The sequence below is a fragment of the Mirounga angustirostris genome, unplaced genomic scaffold (assembly GCF_029215605.1).
Source record: "Mirounga angustirostris isolate CCGP_5_RB_7025 unplaced genomic scaffold, mMirAng1.0.hap1 SCAF_13, whole genome shotgun sequence".
NCBI classification, from domain to species: domain Eukaryota; kingdom Metazoa; phylum Chordata; class Mammalia; order Carnivora; family Phocidae; genus Mirounga; species Mirounga angustirostris.
Window position 1 is genome coordinate 10,989,747 of NW_026991721.1, and position 20,525 is coordinate 11,010,271.

At 39.8% G+C, this 20,525-nt stretch overlaps 1 protein-coding gene across 1 annotated transcript; it reads right to left on the minus strand.

Annotated features, from left to right (window-relative positions):
- Window positions 1-1,735: 1,735 nt before the first annotated feature.
- Window positions 1,736-10,355, minus strand: MS4A3 (membrane spanning 4-domains A3). Its single transcript, XM_045895242.1, has 6 exons — window positions 10,200-10,355; window positions 9,412-9,546; window positions 6,273-6,329; window positions 3,784-3,942; window positions 2,426-2,527; window positions 1,736-1,819 (listed from the first exon to the last, which is right to left on the minus strand). The coding sequence occupies exons 1-6, from the start codon at window positions 10,353-10,355 to the stop codon at window positions 1,736-1,738; spliced, it is 693 nt and encodes a 230-aa protein (XP_045751198.1).
- Between the last annotated feature and the right edge of the window lie 10,170 nt (window positions 10,356-20,525).

The following is a 20,525-nucleotide window of genomic DNA, read 5'->3' on the forward strand; positions in this document are numbered from 1 at the left end:
TACGTCTTCCCAGATTCCTATACTCTTCCTATCATAGCCCTTAATACTCCATGTTGTAATTACATATTTCCATGGGTCTATATATCCCACTATGAGCAACTTGAGAGCAGAAACTATCCATCATTCTCTATTGTATCCTAAACTTTTAGCACAGAACATGCACATAGTAGACACTCCTTAGATATTGTTGAATAGATTAAAAAGCAGATAAAAAAAAAAATATATATATATATATATATATATATATATATATATATATATATATATATATATATATATAAAATGAGTGTGTATGTGTGTGTGTGTGTGGCTCTGGAGAGGCAACAATTAGTTGAGAAGAGGGTGAAAGAATTTTTGCACATATGGTAAACAAGGAGCTAAGAGTAGCCCATGGGTATGAACTTATGGACATTATGAATGACTCAGTTTAGTATCAAGAGAAAGGAATTCATTTATAAATGTGAAACATAAGCACTTCAGCAGTAGATAAATCAGGAACCAGATATATCAGAAGGAGCTTTAACATCAAACTGCCACCTTGAAAAGATAGCCATTAATATCACTGGGGGATAGGAGGAGCCACAACGGAAGTGAGGGTTTCTGCCATCTTCCCTACACATCTGACCACCATCCCGCCTCAGCCTTAACAGCAGCAGCGGGAGCACCAATAACACCATTATTTAGTACTTGTAGGTCTATTTCACCTTTGCTATATTTTGTCCAACCCTCATAAGAACTGATAAGGTCGTTGATATTTTTTTAAGATTGTATGTATGTATGTATTTAGAGGGAAAGCACAAGAAGTGGGAGGGGCAAAGGGAGAGGGAGAGAGAGAATCTCAAGCAGACTCTGAGCTGAGCATGGAGCCTGATGTGGGGCTCAATCTCAGGACCCTGAGCTCTTGACCTGAGCTGAAATCAAGAGTAGGTTACTTAACTGAGTGAGCCACCCAGGTGCCTGGAAGTCATTGATATTATCACACCTATTTTATAGATGAGGAAAAACAGGTCAGGGAGATTAAGTAACTTGTTCAAGTTCACATGGGTACTGATTTACAGTATCAGAATTTAAAGCCAGATCTGTGAGATTCCAAAGCCTTATTTTTCACTTCTCTGTTTTATAGTTTCTCACCATCCTTTGAAGAACAAATGTTGATATTGCTCTCAAAGTCCCCAGTCCACACCATCATTTCTGTATCGGGGCATGTTGGAATCTCAGAAGCTGACTGAAATAAAATCTCTGAGGCTTGACCCTCCTACCTCAAATGTAGTAAAAATGTATCTTGATGATAATGATGGATTTTTATTTGAGTTTTCACAATACTGATGTCGGCTAAAGTCAGGAAGTGTTTTTCTGCAGTGAAAAAAATCTGACTCATTTTCTTTTTCAGTGGATGGTTGGGAGTTGGGTTTAGAGAGAATACATAAAACAGGAATTCTTCTACTTGGCTTCTTTAAACCTTATAAATCAGTGGAGTAGGTGGGTAAGAAGAAAGAGCACTGATTCTGGGAACAACTTTGCAGTGGTGATCACAGAAGTTATGAAACCAAGAATGTCTAAAGAAGTGTATTTTTCCTTCCATATCCAAACATACTAATGGAGTTTATAATTAGAACAGAAAAAACTGAGTCAAATATTCAAGTTTCTCATGATTGGTGTCCTAAGAGAGTAGGATTATATTTTGCAGTCTCCCATCCTCCTGAGTTCTTGGATGAAGCTCTGACTCACTGGAGATTTAAGCTTGAATTTCCTTGCTCTCAGACTTATTTTCATCAGGAGGCATTCCTGATGAATGAGAATTGGAAGGAAAGGAAATCACCTGGAAAATAAAACAACAATGTCCAAGAATAGGATCATCCCCTCCCTCCCCTTCCATCCCTTCCTTAATCATCATGATCATCGCCAATAACATGTGATTGCTGATTATTACTGTGCTGAAGTTTTATGTACATGGTCCTCACAACAAACGTCAGAAGAGAATGAAAATGTTTTCATCTTATAGTTGAGTTACCTAAAATCTGGAAAGAATTAATAATTTTTTCCTGGCTAGACAACTAGAAACTGACAAGTTACAAGGAAATAATTGAACTTAATTATATCTGTATAAAAATATACTAAATGTTATTATAATATTCATTATATTGTAGTAGTTGTATTATTATTGATATTTTAATTTATTGATTATGATACTAATTATATTACTATAACATTATACTATGATGTTATACATGTATTGAATATTACATTAAATACACTGTTTCCTCATTTTCCAGCCTTCATTCCATCCCTCATGTTCATACCATCTCCAACTCCAGGAACCCCACAAATCATTACTGCATAAATGTGTCTTTCTAATTCTGGGACTCAGAGAGAACCTCAAACCTTAGCAGACTATGTGAATTATTAGTCATGGAAATAAACCCACCTTATTCGAATTACATGAGCTTTCTATGAAACACATGGCTGAGACAGAGATGCTTATGCATAATTCCAGCAAGGTAAGGATCAGCATTAGGGACATCAGGCCCTAGGGGATATGATGCCTCATATCAAACCCAGTACAAACATCCAGAGGGAAAAAAATGTCATCAGGAAACCAAATATAACACCTCCCACCCTTAAAACAGAACAAAGTGAACCATAGATTAGGTTTAAGACACAGACACACACCAACACTATAAGAGACACTTTGTCACCCTAAGAACATGGAAATATTTTCCCTGGAGAGACACATTGCATTTCTTTATCAACCCACGTGAAGTAGTCATGGGTGAAGAAACCATAAAGGTAAAATGTAAATAGAGGTAAAATGCTGATATTCTCGCTAACATTTACTAATTTGAGTCATAGCAAACTAGGGAGACGAGTAGGAAGTTCAGGAAAATAGACAAAAATGACCCCTCCACCATTTCATTAACGGAACTTCGTTAGAGGGTTTGTGCATTTACATCATTGCTAAAAACTAAACACTAAACTGAAATATTAAACACAAAATTATTGATTAGCAATTCTTCTATTATCACTGGGACACCTTGAAGAAGCAAATACAAAATTGCTCCAGAGGGAAAATACTATGAAATCCACAGGAAAAAAAAAAAATCAGATCCATATAAATATAAACTTAGATAATTAAAAATACAATTTTAGAAAAAAATGAGGCACAAACTCTATGCAGCACACAGGAGGACTGGGAGTCAGTCAGTAAAAATAGGTCATCATGGAGAAAATAGGCAAATTTGAAGGGAAATCTTAATTCTAAGTGGACCTCAGAAGAGAGAGATTATCTCACACAAACAACAAAATCATTTGAAAAGGTTATTCTTAAGGAACTTCCCTTTAAAAATAAAATACCCCCCAGAATTCAAAAGCGAGTCATGATTTGAAAATCCCAGACCACAGAGAACACTGCAAATCTCCCAAGTCAGTTTTATTAAGGAAGATGTGAAAGAAATTTTTTTTTCGATTTAATCTCTCTGGAGAGTGTAATAGTAGTAATAAATATTAATAATATAACACAAGGTGCACTGCTTTAACTGTTCATCAAATGTTAACTTGTTTAATCCTTACACCAACTCTGTGAGACTGATACTATTACCATCCTCATTTGAAAGGTGAGCAAATTCAAGCACAGAAAGATTGTCTAACTTGACTTTCATTACAGAGCTAATGAGTGGCAAAGCCCAGCTTCAAATCAAGGTCGCAGGATACCTGATATATTATTCTTCTGTACATTTTAGATTGTTTGAAATATTTTCTAATTAAACACAAATTTTGAAAACATACGTTTGAAAAGATGCCCATGAAAATGCATAAGTCCTGTGACTGTGAAGACTCACAACTCCTGAAAGACAGCTTATTAACTGCTAAATTTATGGAGAGAAGAACAAATCCAGCTAGAGCCACAGCAACGCTGGTAATACTCATTTCAAAAGTTTTTTGCACCTAAAAATAGAATAGGAATTTTCATTTAATATAGGAAGCACATCCTTCCTTCCTTTGGTGGTGATTCATTTAAATAAGTATCAATTTAAGGTTGTTCACACACCCAGCATCATCCTAGACGCTGGGCACACATCAATGAACAAACAAAGATCCATACCCTCATGGAGCTTACACTCTAGTGGCAGGGACAAAGAAAACAATTAAGCATACAAATAGGTAAATTACATAGTACTTTTTAAAGGGGTTAAGTATTGCAGGCAAATGGAGTGGAGTGAGGAGGACCTGGACATCCAGCAAGGAGTGGAGATGGTGGTATTAATAGGAATGTTGCCCAGGAAGAGGCAGTGAGGAGCCGAGTGGGATACGCAAGAGGATAACTGGAGGAGAGTCCTTGCGGGCAAGGAAACAGCTCAGAGTCCTCCAGCCAGAGTGTTGCAGGCATGTTTGGGGGAAGCAAGAGGACAAGGTGGATGGTTAGAGGGGAGTGGCCAAAGTCAACAATATGAGGAACTGAAGCTGGAGAGAAAGAGGAGAGCTGGATCACACCAGGCCCTGCAGGTCTCGAAAAGAACTTTGGTTCTTCCTCTGAGGAAAACATAGAGCCACTGGATGACTTTGAGCAAAGGGGCAACACAGTTAGATGAATGTACCAAAGGGAACACTGGTGTCTCAAGAGGCTGGTTTAGAGAGGGCCGAGGGTAGAAGCAAGGAGCCCAATTAAGGAAGATGGTGGTGGACTAGAGGAGAAACAGTCAAACTTGGACTGAGCTTGAGCATAGGGCCAATAGGATTTGTTGACAGATTGGATTCAAGATTGTCAAAGAATGAAAAATTGGGGGTAATTCTCAGGTTTTTGGCCTGGGAATCTGGAAGGAGGGAGTTCTCATCAGTGGACATGGAGAGGACAGTGGAGGGGGAAGACTTGAGGAAGATTAGGAGTAGAGTTTTGGGGCTTTTAGAACCCTTAGTGGAAGCAATGAGATCCACCAGCCTGTTGCCCAGGAGGGAGATCGAGGCTGGAAGTATTTATTCACAGTTGTAGGCATACAGATGTCACTTGAAGGTATGAGCATGGATGAGGTCACAAAAGGAATGAGTAGGACAGGTGACAAAGGATTGAGCTCTGGGGCACCCCAGCCTTCAAAGGTCAGAGAGAAGCAAAAGAACTAGGAAAGGACATTGAGAAGGAGACACTGAAAAGACAGGAGGAAAACCAACTAATCAAAGTGTTCGAGAGGCCAAGTGAAGAAATTAGTGGAAGGAGGAGTGGCCAACTATGTGCTAAATGCTGCTCATGAGTCAAGTTAGATAAGGACTGGGAATTGATCTTTGTGTTGTCAGCATAGAAGTCTGCAGTAACCTTAAGGAGAATGATTATGGAGATGGGCTAGGGAAGAAAATAAACCCTTACTGGAATGGGTTTAGTTGAAACTGTGCAGATCTGAATTGGAGACAGTACAGATAATCCATTTAAAGAGTTTAGCTACAGAAGGAAAAGCAAATTGTGCACATAGCTATCAGAAGACAAGAAGGTCAAAATATTTTTTTTTCTGTTTAGAGCAGTAACTGGATGTTTATAGGCTGATTAAAAAGATCTAGCAGAAAGACATTTGGAGTGGTACATTTGGGTGGGGAAAAAAAAAACAACAGAATGGACTCTAGTATTCAAGTTAGGGATACTGGCTTTGAAGAAAATCATAGAGAGGTCACCTGCCGTAAGAGGTTAGGATGAAAAGAGAAATGGTACAGATCTGGTCCACAGAGTGGATATTAGAGTGGGGGTCTAAACGTTCTTCTCTAATGATTTGAGTTTCTCAGAATAGGAAGCAAGAGAATAATAGAGAATAAAGGTGAGAGAAAAGGGTTGGTGTTTGAGGTGGCCATCCAGGGAGGGGGCAGAGTGAATGAGCTAGGAAGTTGTGTAGCTGGGCAGATGATTCAGATAGAACACATAACAAGGGCGTAGTAAAGGGTTTAATGAATCACTAAAGGAATAGAACTTTTGGCTTTCAGTTGTAGAATTAGTGGTGGAAAGTGTATGCTCAAAGTAATCAGAATTGGTCAAGTTTCACTACACAAAAAAATCAAGAAGCCTTTTTCTGAGCTTCAGATTCATCAAATATTCAAGGTAACCATTCCAATAATCATTCGAATCTCTATGATTTTCTGATAATTTAACATCTGAACGCCTTAAGAAAAGAGAATTTTCTTGTGCATTACATGAGACGCAGTGTCTCCGTTGGATTCACCAACCTCTACTCTCCTGCTATTAACGAATAACTTATTTCTAGTCCTATGATCAAAGGAAGACAAGAAGAACTGCCACTTACCAACACTCTTGTGGGTTTTCTCCCAGCTGCAACAGATAAGGATCCTGAAACAATGAACTGTTTGAGCACAGGAAATGAAACAGATAAGAAAATAGTAAGTCTCAACTATTTTTTCTTTGTACTCCTTCAATTAGTAGCTATCTAGCAATGGTTGCACAAAGTTTCTTTTTTAAATTCACATTCTACCACATGGAATTATACTTGATGTCGTTCATCATGTTATAGCAATACAATTTTAAATTAGTTAAAATTTTGAGCAAATATATAATATTTTCATTATGTTTTATGTCTGGCTTTTTATAGGTTATATGAGTGTACATACTTTAAAAATATAATAAATACATATATTTAATGTAACATAATTATCTTTATGCTTCTATTTATAGTAAATGTAAATAATATTTATTTTTTTTAAAGATTTTATTTATTTATTTGACAGAGAGAGACACAGCGAGAGAGGGAACACAAGCAGGGGGAGAGGGAGAAGGAGAAGCGGGCTTCCCGCCGATCAGGGAGCCAGATGCAGGGCTCGATCCCAGGACCATGGGATCGTGACCTGAGCTGAAGGCAGACGCTTAACGACTGAGCCACCCAGGCGCCCCAATAATATTTATTTATATACACATGCATATGTAACATTATTCTCATGTTCTTACTCAGGCTTCATATAAGGGTTTGATTTATTGGATTAGATGTTCTAAAAGAACTTCTGCAAATCTGTCTATATTGATATATCCACTAATTTTTAAATGATTATTTTTGATAAGCTATTGTTTTCATGACTCTAATTTGATAAATTGAATTCTCTACAAGTTCATGGTTTTCTTAAAACTTGATTCTGTTTTATACCCCATGTATCTTACAACGATTTACCAAGCCACTCCTAGGGTTTGAAGACAAAGTTGCCAAAATCGTGGAGAGCAAAAGCTTGCTACATAAATTCAATTCTTGAATTCTGATTGAACACGAAGGAACAGGTTTTGAATTCCACTTCAAATAACGAAGTGGTTATCACAAGAAACTCCAGGCTCGCTAGAGCTTCGTGGCCAAGAGCATACGCTCTGTGTCCTGATGCAGTCTTCAGCTTGTACTCATCCTATAACCTGAGGCAAAGTGTCATGCCCCTCTTTGCCTGTGTTTTTTTTTTTTTCTGTAAAACAGAGATGTGCATATCCCCATGTTAATATCACTGACCTTATTGCTATATGGGGATAAAATGAAATAACACATGGCAAGGTCCTAGATATGAGCCCAGCATACACAAAGCACTCATATTATTAATAATAGCTAAGGTTTTTATATATTTTTTTTCCTTTTAATTTCATAGTGACCCAAAGATAAGCTCCTCATATTATCTCTACTATCCTAGGAAACTGAAGGGTAAGAGCTTAAATATCCATTCTAAAGTCACACAGTCTAATAAGGATTAGTAAGAGGAGGGTTGTTGTATATATAGCAGGGCATGTATACAGAAGGAAGGGGAGGAAGACTATGGTATAGTCACAGGTCAGACCAGATAGGAAAGGCTTCGTTCCATGTCATAGATCTTAGACTTTGCTCCATCAGTTATACAGAGCCAGAGAAAAGCTTCCAGCAATGGGAATCCAACAGTCAGGTTTGAATCTTAGTCTTGAGGATGCCTTAAAGGAGTGAGCTCTGGTTCCCTGACCACTTTTTTTCAACAAACTGACCTCAGCTTTCTGAGAAAAAAATACTCTTTTCCAATTGAATAACTGAAACCCTTCATTGTTCTCTTTTCTACAACATGGAAATTTCCCATTTAGATAGTCAGGATTCACGATGCAGAAAAAATGTGTATTCCCGGTCTTCTAGAAAAAAATCCAGATTCTAACTAGGTCATCTAAACAATCATATTAACTACCTAAACATTTCAGAAATGTTAAATCTAAATTACATGTGTTATACTATATCCAGAAACTGAATATAATCTTTTGTCAAAATACGAGATCTGATTTGGGTCAAGAAATTTTGGCCAGATGATGAGCAATTTTGTTTTAAAGGACAGCTGAAGGTCAATGATTTTGAAAAAAAAAATCAAAGCTTGAATAAATCAGAGCCCAAGATTTACTATAAATTTCTTTCTTCTTCATTTGCCAATTTTGTGTTCCATTTATTATTTTCAACTAAACTTTCCCATCTTTGCTATGTCATGGTAGCATCTTTGTTCGAGACCAAACACATATAAATTCTCAAAAGTTCTAACACCAGAATCTACAAACAAAACAAGTCCTGCCTAATTAACACTTCCTACTAATCACCTTTTAAAAAGTAAACCATCAGGTAGGTGATAATCAAATAACAAAGCTAAATAAATAAATTTTAAGATCACCTAGGACCAAAGCTTATTTTATTGATTACGTTTTGACCCAGATAGGGGAAATCAGTCTTCTGATTTCCAGACTGTAATCAGCAGGCAAATCTCTTATGTCCCAAAGCAGGCTTCTCTTGGCTACACAATACAATTCACCAATACTCAGTTTTCATTTAATTTTCTTAGTATCCATAAACATAATACCTGGGTTTAATATATGAATGCATTAACTCAATGTTTGGGACTTAAGTTGTACTCAGCAAATATGACTTCTCTTAATCAGAAGGGCACTTGGTTTTTATTTATTTATTTATTTATTTTTTATGTTAATCCCCATACATTACATCATTAGTTTTTGGTGTAGTGTTCCATGATTCATTGTTTGTGCATAACACCCAGTGCTACATGCAGAACGTGCGCTCCTTAATACCCATCAGTGGGCTAACCCATCCCCCCAACCCCCTCCCCTCTAGAACCCTGTTTCTTTTTCAGAGTCCATCGTCTCTCATGGTTCGTCTCCCTCTCCGATGTCCCCCCCTTCATTTTTCCCCTCCTGCTATCTTCTTCTATTTACTTTTTTTTTTTTAACATATATTGTATTACTTGTTTCAGAGGTACAGATCTGTGATTCAACAGTCTTGCACTATTCACAGGCACTTGGTTTTTAAAATATGTGTAAAGACTTACAAATCAAACCCATAGCAGGCAATCTTCAAATCACCTAAGAATGACACTATAGTAATCAAACACACTTCTAGCAGTCGTATTTAAGCAGTGAACTCTGGTCAGGGGAATATGAATACTTACAAATATAGGACCCCACAGTGGATAGGCTGTGTAGAAGACAAAGAAAAAGTGCCTGAAGAGATGGTATCTGTTTTGTAAAGAACCTAGAAAAACACCCAGGATCAGAATCATTGCTCCATTCAGGATCTGGATGGCCTGTAAGAAGGGGGGGGAGGGGTTGCAAATAATGGTTATATACTAGTGTATGTGGAGAAGAGACAATTTTAATTTTCTTCAGAAAGGAGATATCAGTGCTTGAAATGATTATAAAGTCAAGCCGGACTTACCCTGGGAGGTTTTCATCCCATGCTATCCCCACCGATCCCAGTGGCAGCCCTTCATCTCCCCCTCTCCCCCTGCTCCTGTTCATTCTCACAAACACCTTCCAGAAAGTGGCAGAGGAGTAGAGGCAACGTGGCTGGTAATATAGATGGGGTCAAATATCTTCCTAGTATACGTTAGGGCCGTAATATGATGAAGGCACTCAGACATTAAATAGCAGTTCATTCTGCCTTTCCTCAACGCAATTTTTAAATTTAAAATACGGAATGTGAGTTCATAAGAACTCAGCCTCCTGCTGTGGTGGTCAGATTGCAGTCCATTCTCCAGCGTTGATAGGATGTTTCCTACTCCCCAGGTCTAAAATAGGCCCCAGTCTTTTCTTAAAGAAGCACATTATTGACTCAGTGATGAATAACTCAGATTCTTCCTGATGGGAATAAACAAGGTTTTCCACATGATATTTAATTTCTTCCAATTATTAGAAAAATTCCAAAATTTTTCTAATTTTTACACTAAGGTTGACATACCCCAAGGGCTTGTAGTTTCTCCTTCCAGTGATTTTGCAATTCATCAATGGGCTGGTTGACAGAGTTATTTACCAACACTGATTCCGCCTGGCTTGCTGGGGGACCACCTGCTGAGGCTTTCCCAGGTCCTGCATTACCAACTTCTTGGGAGGCCATCTGGGGTTATTGACGGCTGTCACAGAAAAGAAGTCCAGAGGTTTGACATTTTCCCCTTTGCCACTAGCTAATATTTTTTTAGTGCAACAGAAGGGTTCAATTCTGTCCATACATCAAAATGACTTCACAAATGGAGCAACAATTTACATGGTTGAATTTCATTTCGTCTTGGAGTAGTAATCATCAGACTATTGTAGTAAGTCTGGGTGCCTCATTTAACTTCGAAACAGTGAAGAGTGATCCCCTTCTCATTTTTATATGCACACATACATTATTACATAGCCCCCCTGTCTCTTCAAATCAATCCTAGACAATGAGACAGATGGTTTCACTGAGCGCTGAACTCTTAGGTGAGGAAGATGACTTTGGTCATATTCCTATAATAATAATAAGTATAATTTATTGAGTACTTACTTCTACATGCCAAACGCTGTCTGGTTGCTGCAAATGTGTGAACATATTTAATGCACCCGACAGTCTATGTTGCAATATTATTCCCACTTTAAAGATGAGAATATTGAGGCATAGAGAGGTTAAACAACTTACCCAAACTTACACAGCTCATAAGGGAATTCAGCTCTACTAGAGAGATTCTACTTTAAGGTCCAACATTTTCTTTAAATCATTATGCTGTATAGTACTATATGGAAGATAACCTTCTGGGCAGCTATATAGCAGTGGATAGAGTTTACTCACCATGGAAGAGCCAAGTTTAAGTCTGAATTTGGCCACTTACTAGTTGAGTGATCTAGTAATGGGAACCTCAGTGTTCACATATGTAAATGGAAATAATTTTAATTTCATATTAACATTGGTATGAAGTCCCTAACCTAACAAACAGTTGGTAAATGTTGACTTTAACTTATACTCTGCCTTGTGTCAAAAAGTACTTAAAGTATCACATATAAGGGTCACCAAACAACCACCTCAATCATTACACCTCAAGAATAAGTATTACTAGGGTGCCTGGGTGGCTCAGTTGGTTAAGCGACTGCCTTTGGCTCAGGTCATGATCCCGGAGTCCTGGGATGGAGTCCTTCATCGGGCTCCCTGCTCAGCAGGGAGTCTGCTTCTCCCTCTGACCCTCCCCCTCTCATGCTCTCACTCTCTTTCTCTCTCTCAAATAAAATCTTTATAAAAAATACATATCACTAAAATATACACAGTATGTTCAATCTTGGACAATATAACTTCATAGTATAAAAATTGATAAAGGGAAACCTTATTTCGAATGGAGTCAGGAGGCCAAAATGGGGGGCTCTCATGCCCTACCACTCCTCCTGGTTGTAGACCCAACAGGAAGAAAAGCTCCTGACATCTTCCAAGTCAACCCTACTTTACTATCCCAGCAAGGATCAGTCCAGCCAATGAGAGACTGTTACAACTCACCCATGAAAAACTACCCTACTTCAAACTCCCAGTTTGCTGCAATGGACTTTTTGTTTATAACAGTAACTCCCAATTCCCCTCTTTCTCTCTATATAAAAAGCAGTTCCTCCTTTTTGTTTTCTGGACTTGCCTATGATTTAGTTGTAGCTTGCCTGTCCCAAATTGCAATTCTCTGCTCTTCCTGAAAAACCCATTTTTGCTAGTGAAATAACTGAGTTTGATTTTCAAGGTTAACAACAGTGTCCTCCAACACGAAGTGATTGCAAAATGCTTATCTGCTTTTACAACTGATGAGGTAGAAAGTAGGGGATTAACTACAAATCTATTACATACTGCTGAATTCTGCCAAAACTACTGGCTTTGAGTTTAGAACAGTATCTTAATTTCTACTTTTTGTTGGAAATTGTATAGCAGATCTATTTTTCTAATAATTCACTCATGTTTGTCAAAGTAAATCCATACTGCATCCTTTCAGGATAACATTTACATTTCTAGTTCTCTATCATAGGGGGTATATGACACGCTTATTTAATCACTAAGGCACAAAGAAGGTGAAAGTCAGAATACATTTTAACCTTCACTTTATCACATTGGTAATTGCTATTTTACCTCTCATCAGTTTCCTGCCAAGACTGATTTTCATGCTAACATTTAGGTACATGCTCTATTTAAACACTGATAAATGCGAAATACTTCCATGTTCAATACTATGCATGGAATCCAAGAATGAGAAAAGATCAAAAATTTTACAGCAAACTCCATTTTAATGAGTGCCTAACATAATCCTCATCAGGATGTACAATAAGAATGTTTAAATGTAGAATAATCTTCTTTACATCCCTCTTAACTATTTGGAACATCACCTTGCAAAGCTCAAACTTAAAATTTATTGGGGGGCGCCTGGGTGGCTCAGTCGGTTAAGTGTTGCCTTCGGCTCAGGTCATGATCTCAGGGTCCTGGGATCAAGCCCCGCGTGGGGCTCCCTGCTCAGCGGGGAGCATGCTTCTCCCTCTTCCCTCTACCTGCTGCTCCCCCTGCTTGTGCTCTCTGTCAAATAAATAAAAATCTTTTAAAAATAAAATAAAATTTATCCATTGGGAAATGTGTGTGTGTATATGTGTGTGTATATATATATTTAAAGATTTTATTTTTTTAAGTAATCTCCATACCCAACGTGGGGCTTGAACTCACAACCCAAAGATCAAGAGTCACATGCTCCACTGAGTGAGGCAACCAAGCACCCTGGGAAATAAGTACATATTTTAGATAAGATATCTTCTGCACTAAAATGTACGTAATGTGGGGAGCGGTGCTCCTTCATGATCAGATAGCTGCTTGCCTGTTACTTCAGCTTCATGCCTCCCCCTCCCTATCTCATAGCTCCATCCAGCCATGGTTTATTTCTTTTAATCTCCCAAGCATCAAGCTCTCAAAAGTCTCAAACCCTCCTTCTCAGTATTAATCCTGCCTTCCTGAAATGTTGCCCCTCAAGCTCCACCTAGATAATTTCTGCTCTTCTTCCAGACTGACTCTCTGCCCACATCCACATTTCTCATGAAGCCCTCTTCAGTCCTGGCCAAGTCTGGAGGAAGCTCCCTGTTATTAAGAATGTCCTCTGCTTCCCTTTTCCTACTATTTACCCTTCTGAGCCTCAACTGACTGGATGCTCAGCTGTATCTGCTATCTTCCCAATGTGGTAACTCCAGTGCCTGGGTCCATGTCTGTCACACGCTGGACACTCAGTGAATACATGTTTAATAAATAAATAAATTTTTGGTCCAGCCTGATGGAGACATGCCTTATTGAAAATATGTTTGCAAGGATTGGAGCCTCTCATACAGAGAAACTTCTGGAGTGAGGAAATCTATTCTAACCACATCATTTAATTTGACTTTTTAAAATAACTATAAATATCAGGGAGAATTTTCAGCCTTCAGGCAAACTAAATTATGTTCACTAATTTGTTCAATTTAGCTATTAATTTTCTAAATGGGAGAAGTATAGATTTCCTGAGAACCCCAGTTAAGTTCACCCATCTGGTTTTTACTGTGTGTCAAGCATTGTTTAAGTGTTTCACTCATTTAACCAATTTATCTCTTACACATCCATATGAATAGGTGCTACTCTTACGATCCTTTCCATTTTACAGATAGGGAAGTGGAGCATCAGCAGGTTAAGTCACTTCCCAAAAAACATACAGCCAACAAGTGAGGAGATAGGGATCAGAATCTAGAGTATCAGTACTATCCCTCTGAGCTTATGCAGAAACTCACTCGCTGGATCCCACACCTCAGTTGTGTCCAGACCCTCCCATTCCCACAGCTGGCAGCCAAATTTGGAGGCAGTCCCTTGGATTTAATATATCTCCGGGGTGTGTGTGCGTGTGCATGTCCATGTCTTCCCAAAGAAATGACTATATTATAGAATTATGTCTAACGTTTTGGCACCAGGGGAACAAATTCTAAAGGGAAGCCATGCTCTTAGCTAAAGTTCCAAATCTCTGCATAGCAACCATACAGAAAACTCTGCAGACATCCTCATGGCCCACTAGGTGGCACGGCTAACAGATAATAAAAAAGGAGGCTTTCTCTGAAAAGGGAATCTACAGGGTTTACCGTGGAGACTTCAGGCCTTGGAAGACGTCTTACCTCTGAAGCTGAGCAGGAAACACTCGATAATGATTGCTGTAATGTCTTTTCTGGAAAACTGCAGCCTCTTCTGACTTGGGCTTAACGTACCTTTGCCTTGTACAAGACTTCAGAGGAGTTGGTGAAAATGTGCTGGCTGGAGAGTGCGCTAACCACGTTTGCCTCTGAGATCACTCTGATTTCACTACGCTTCCTGAAGGCTTACCCTAGATTAGGAAACCGGCAGCAGGAGTAACTGTCTTTTGGCTTTGAGACATTGCCCAGCACATTGTTGGAACAAGAAATACAAGCAGGAAATATAGGCAGATGGGTGAGAAAGCATGGCAGGTTGGGGATCGAACAGTTATTTCGGAGAACAAAGAACGAAGTCAGTAAGAGCAGTGTCTGGACGAGGGAGAGTGGTCACATGCATCATCACATTCAATTCTTACAGGCTTAGAAAGGCTAGTTACGTTGCCAACATTACAGATACAAAAATTATGCAAATTGTTGTTTAAAGGGGCACCTGGGTGGCTCAGTCATTAAGCGTCCGCCTTCGGTTCAGGTCATGATCCCAGGGTTCTGGGATCGAGCCCCGCATCGGGCTCCCTGCTCAGCGGGAAGCCTGCTTCTCCCTCTCCCACTCCCCCTGCTTGTGTTCCCTCTCTCACTGTGTCTCTCTGTAAAATAAATAAATAAAAATCTTAAAAAAAAAAAGAAAAAAATTGTTGTTTAAATACATTGAATGATTACTATGTAGCGGTCATTGCTCTAAACGCTTTACATGCCTTGACCCACTTCCTCCTCACGCTAACTCCAGACCTAGGTGCAACTGTTAGCCCAATTTCATAGAAAAGAAGACTATGGCATGGAAATGTTAATAATGTTAATAATGTTAATAACCAGCTTTCCTAACATTAGCCAGTACCTGTCCAAGCTGCGTGCAAACCTCAGGCTCTGGGTAGGGTGAGGTCAGAGGCCTGTTACCTCCAGTGGGATTTTAATAACACCTCCCTCCACTTTCAGAGGTGTCCCAGCTTGGAGATGAATCATTGTAAAAATGAATAAAAAGAAACCTTGTTTAAAATGGTGTTGGAAAAGGGTACCTGGGTGGCTCAGTTGGTTAACCATCTGCCTTTGGCTCAGGTCATGATCTCAGGGTCCTGGGATCCAGCCCCAAGTCAGGCTCCCTGCTCAGCGGGGATCCTGCTTCTCCCTGTCCCTCTGCCCTTCATCCCTACTTGTGCTCACTCTCTCTCATGCTCTCTCTCTCTCTTAAATAAATAATTAATCTTTAAAATAAAATGGTGTTGGGAGGCCAAAGTAGGGAGCTCTCACACCCTACCACTTCTCAGGGATTGCAGACCCCATAGGAAGAGACCTACCCTCTCAAGCTACTTTACCTACGTTGCTACCCAGTACGAGGAAGAAAGGTGCTTCTCTAGCAACAGCCCAGTCAATGAGAGACAGTCACAACTCAGCCGCTGAGGAGCCCGTATACTTGGAACTCCCTGTTTAGTCCAATGGACTTTGTGTTTATAACAGCCCTCCCCAGCGCCTCCCACCTTCCTCTATAAAAGAGCAGTCCTCACTCTGTTCTCCTGACTTGGCTGTGGTTTGCTTTAGTTTGCTTTTCTCAAATTGTAATTCTCTACTATTCCCAAATAAACCCATTTCTGCAGTTTCATTCTTAAGCTTAACATGACATAATCACCCTAAATAAGTGTCCTTAAGTAGGTGATGGAATGATCAGAGACAAGAGACAGTAAGGAAATAAATAACATATGAAGATTCAAACTGCAATTTTTAGGAAGTTCACAGGGCGGGGCTGGTGAGGAAGGCCTGGAAAGGGAAGTCTATGAGAAAGAGGAGAATGTTCCCAACAAACTGTGTGAGGTTCTAGTTCTAGAAACTGGAGCAGAGGTGGGAACTTGGTCACAGAAAAGAAAAAAAGAGGGCCGGGTATGATGAGGAGAGCTCTGGGAGACTGTGAACTTGGGCACTGGATATAAAGTGAGCTGAGGTCCAGCAGTCAGGAAAACTTAACAATATGCAGGAGCTCTGTGACCAGGGCAGGCACCTGAGACTGGAGCAGATGCTGCGGAGCTAGGGATGACAGAGAAACTCTAACTGTAAATCATGAGGAAATAGCTCACAAGATGGCAGCAAAAATATGTTCCTCCTGCTTCCCTTTAGCCAGGGAGCCATTGCAAATGGAATACTGAAGAAGCAGCAGGAAGAGGAGGGGGAGCCGGGGAAGGGAAGGGGAGGAGGAGGAGAGAGGAGGACAACGAGAGAGGAGGAGGAGGAAAAGGAGTGGGGTAGGGAAGGGGAGGAGGAGGAAAAGAGGAGGAGGGGAGGAAGAAAAAGAAGATGAGAAAGAAGAGGAAGAGGAGGAGAGGGGGAGGTGGACGGGAGAGAAGGGGGAGAGAAGGGGGGGAGGAGGAGAAGAGGAAAAGGATGGGGAGGGAAGGGAGGAGGAGGAGGGAGGGAAGGGAGAAGGAAGAGGAGGAGGAGAGGAAGAAGAAGAAGAGGAGAAGGAAGAGAAGGAGGGGGAGCAAGGGGAGGGAAGGGGAGGAGGAGGAGTAGAAGGGGAGGGAATGGGAGGAGGAGGAGGAGAAGGGGAGGGAAGGAGAGGAGGAGGAGGAAGACGGGAAGGACAAGAAAGTGCCTTCAGGGAAGGAGAGGAAGAAACATGAGTAAATGAAAAAAAAAAAAAAGTAGTTCCTTTTAACATACTTGTTTTAAATGTAGAGCTGTAGAGGGGAGGAAGAGCTCTGAAAGGAAGTTACTTAAACTCTAAGACTTCAGTTGTCTCGTTTGTAGATATAAGACCATAGTGTCCACCTTAGAGAACAGTACATACAAAGATTAAATGACAGAATACATGTAGACATCTTAGCAACTAAGGTCTTTACAATGCATTCAAAATAAATGAATAAAAATGGGGAGCCTCTCCAATTATTTAGAGAGAGAATGATTATGAGAAACTGCTCTCAAGAGAAGATTCCCAGAGATGTCTCCCACTGGCGTGCCGTATCCTTGGATTCCAGTGGACGTAGAGTGCTGGTTTCCAGTGTGCCTGGTTTCTGTGCAGGGACTGATGCTCACTTGGCTTTTGCAGCAGGCCTTCCTGTCCTTGCCTTTTTTCCTGGGATAAAGCCACTGTACAAAGTGCTTCATCTTCTACCCACAGTATTCTTCAGAGGAGGCTATCCCTTCTGTTAACAGGACTAGGGGTTCTTGCTCACACGATTTTCTGCTAACCCCCTGGTCTGGGCAAGGACTGCTCTTCCCTCTGGCTTAGGAGGCTCGTAAACCTGCATCTTCTCCTCAATGCTCCCCCTCATTTGTGTCTCCTGGGGTCCCCTCTCTTATCAACTGGCATGGAAATCAGACCTTTACTCTTCCTTGGAGCCTGAAATACAGAGATCTGGGCTCCTTCTGACCAGGCTGCTCCCTCTCGCGTCCACATGGGGGTACAACACTTGAGAAGCTGCTAAGTTCTCACCAGGCACCTGCCAAGGCTAATTCAGTGGGACCACTTTGATCCCTCAGTTAGCAGTTCTTTAAGGCTGCCCTAGACATTGACCAAGCCAACCCTTTGGCCCTTGAATAAGTTTTTAAATTCATCTCCAGTGTTCTTTTTCTACAGTGAAAATGACCTAGAGTAGATAGAGCCTTGGTGAGCATCTTCCTTCCAGAACTTCTCTCCCCTCTATTCTCTACTGCTTGAATACTGCTTTGCTCTGGCTGGATTCCTTGGGACTAAGGTTTCCAGACAAAATTCAGAAGTCCCAGTTAAACTTGAATTTCAGGAAAACAACAATTTAAAAAATATATAAGTATGCACCATATGATATTTGATCATTTAATAAGTCCCAAATATTGCATGGAATATAATTGTACTAAAAATAATGCTATGAGAAATCCAAGTTTAACTGAGCATCTTGTATTTTGATCTGCCAAATCTAAACCATACTTAGGGCACAAATTCCACTCTATTCTCGTGGATCATTCCTGACCATTGCCAGATACATTGTCAGCCCCTCAGCCCACCATGGTGTTAGACTTCAGGTTTCTAAGTGGCCATGGGGCTTGTCATGAAAGAGTGGCAGAGTTTGCAGCAAGCCCCAGGTGAAGTGCAACTACAGGGATCCCACCCTGATGGATCTGCCCCAACTTAGCGGCCAAGTGAACCTTCCGAGCATCTTCTAGTGGCTTCTTGGTAAGTCATTCTCTGAGTGAGCCACCAAGTCACTCTTGCTTCCTTTTCAGAGTCAGCCTACAGGTTTTTACCAGGTATTTGGGGGGCCTTTTAATGGGCTATTTGGGAGGGAGGGACTCACTACTAGCTGGGCTGTGGTTGAAGTAGAAGATGCCTGGGTGCCTCAGTCCAAACATCTTTAGATCCTTACTGCCCCCCCCCCCCCACACCGCTTCATGATTCCATCTCCTTTCTATCTCTCCACCAAAATCCCTATTGGTCTTGCAATACCTTTTTTTTTTTTCTTTTAAAAGCATATATTTCATAGAAGAACTTTCATTTTCTAATAGACAAATTCCAGTTGAAAAGTCTAACTGATCTACTATTAAATGTATCTCCATGCAGTTAGGTTAATATGGGATAAGCTATTGTGCCTTGTAGCCAGACTAGCATATTTTTTATGTCAGGTTCATTGAAATAATTTATATACAATAAGTTTCCTTTTTCAGGTGTATAGTCCTATATACATTTAGCTAACATACATAGAAGTGTAAACACTATCATAATCAAGCTCTAACAGCTATGCATCTAATTCTCAGCATGTTGAATTTTTTCTTTTTATTTATAATTGACCTGGAACTCCATCATGTCACTAAAACCTACTTCTCAAGGAAAAGATTCCTACAGTCACTTGCATCCTTCTGCACTTTCCAGGGAAAGCAGTAATGTATTTTCAAAAAGAAAATAGGCAGCATTTAAGCATATGAACTAATCAATACTAATTACTTGATGAGCTGTAATTATACCAAGTCCAGCTTTGTCTCTGGCAAAACTGAAAAACAAAGCATCTATCATTATATTGGCTTTGTAAATGTTCTGGATGAATCCACCCCTCAGTCACTTACATAGAATGAAACAGAATGAACATACACACAAAAACTTACAATGCTCTGCAAAGTCAGGGCAGGCCACCTGCTACAAACTTACAAGAGGAACATTTAACAACAGAGACATTCTTGTGATTTCCATTTTTTGATTTCCAAAAAGGACTGGCAATTATTTAAGGGACACCTTAACCAAAATAATTCAATATCTTTTCATGATAAAAAACTGTCAGCCGATTAGGTCCAGATGGAATGCACCTTCACATAGGAAAGCCTGCATAAAGCAAGCCCATAGTGAACACCATACCCAATGGTGAAAAGCCGAAAGCTTTTCCTCTAAGAAAAGGAGATCACCAATTTTAAGAACAACTGGCCAATGATTTAACCTATGTTTGTTTTATCTGTAAAATTGGTGTACTCTTCATACATAACTTTGGGGTTATTGGAATTAAGTACGTTTTCATTACATGCTGGTAACATCACCCAATACATGTGAAGCCTCATAGAAATGTTACCTCTTAGCTTTATATTAACTGTCAGAGGTAGATGCCCACTGTGACAATGTTTAAATTCTTTGACAAGTAAATAACTATAAGCAGCATTTTATTGAAAGTGATAATAGCAGCACTAATTTTTTAAAAATTTAATGAAAATAACTTAATGAAAAATACCTTGGCAAAATTAGATTCCAGGCTCATGTGACACCCAAAATATACATTTACAAAGCGATTGAATAACAAATGGCACAGCTCCATTCTCATAATTGATATAAGAAATATCCCAAAAGTCAGGAGTGACTTTTTTGTCTATTACATGGGAAGACTCCCTCTTCAGGGAAAAGATGTCCAGGTAGCTGGTGATAAATGATCATATGAAGATGATACTATGATGGGAGGATACTACCCTTGACCACCTCAATCCACCAATTATTTCAAGTGTGGAAAAATCCCATCAGGGAGAGAACAGAAAACCTGACATCAAATTTCAGTTAAGAAAGTGATTATTTAAATTCTAGAATATGAATCTAATTTCCTTCTGCAATAATTAATCATATGTGATACAC

What these genes read in the sequence shown, in the direction of transcription:
- MS4A3 (XM_045895242.1), bottom strand. Translation starts at nt 10,355, where the DNA reads ATGGCCTCCCAAGAAGTTGGTAATGCAGGACCTGGGAAAGCCTCAGCA. An exon ending in CACTGTGGGGTCCTATATTT is followed by an intron (nt 6,330 to 9,411) that starts GTAAGTATTCAT and finishes GTGCTCAAACAG; the next exon opens with TTCATTGTTTCAGGATCCTT. An exon ending in GAAAACCCACAAGAGTGTTG is followed by an intron (nt 3,943 to 6,272) that starts GTAAGTGGCAGT and finishes TTCTATTTTTAG; the next exon opens with GTGCAAAAAACTTTTGAAAT.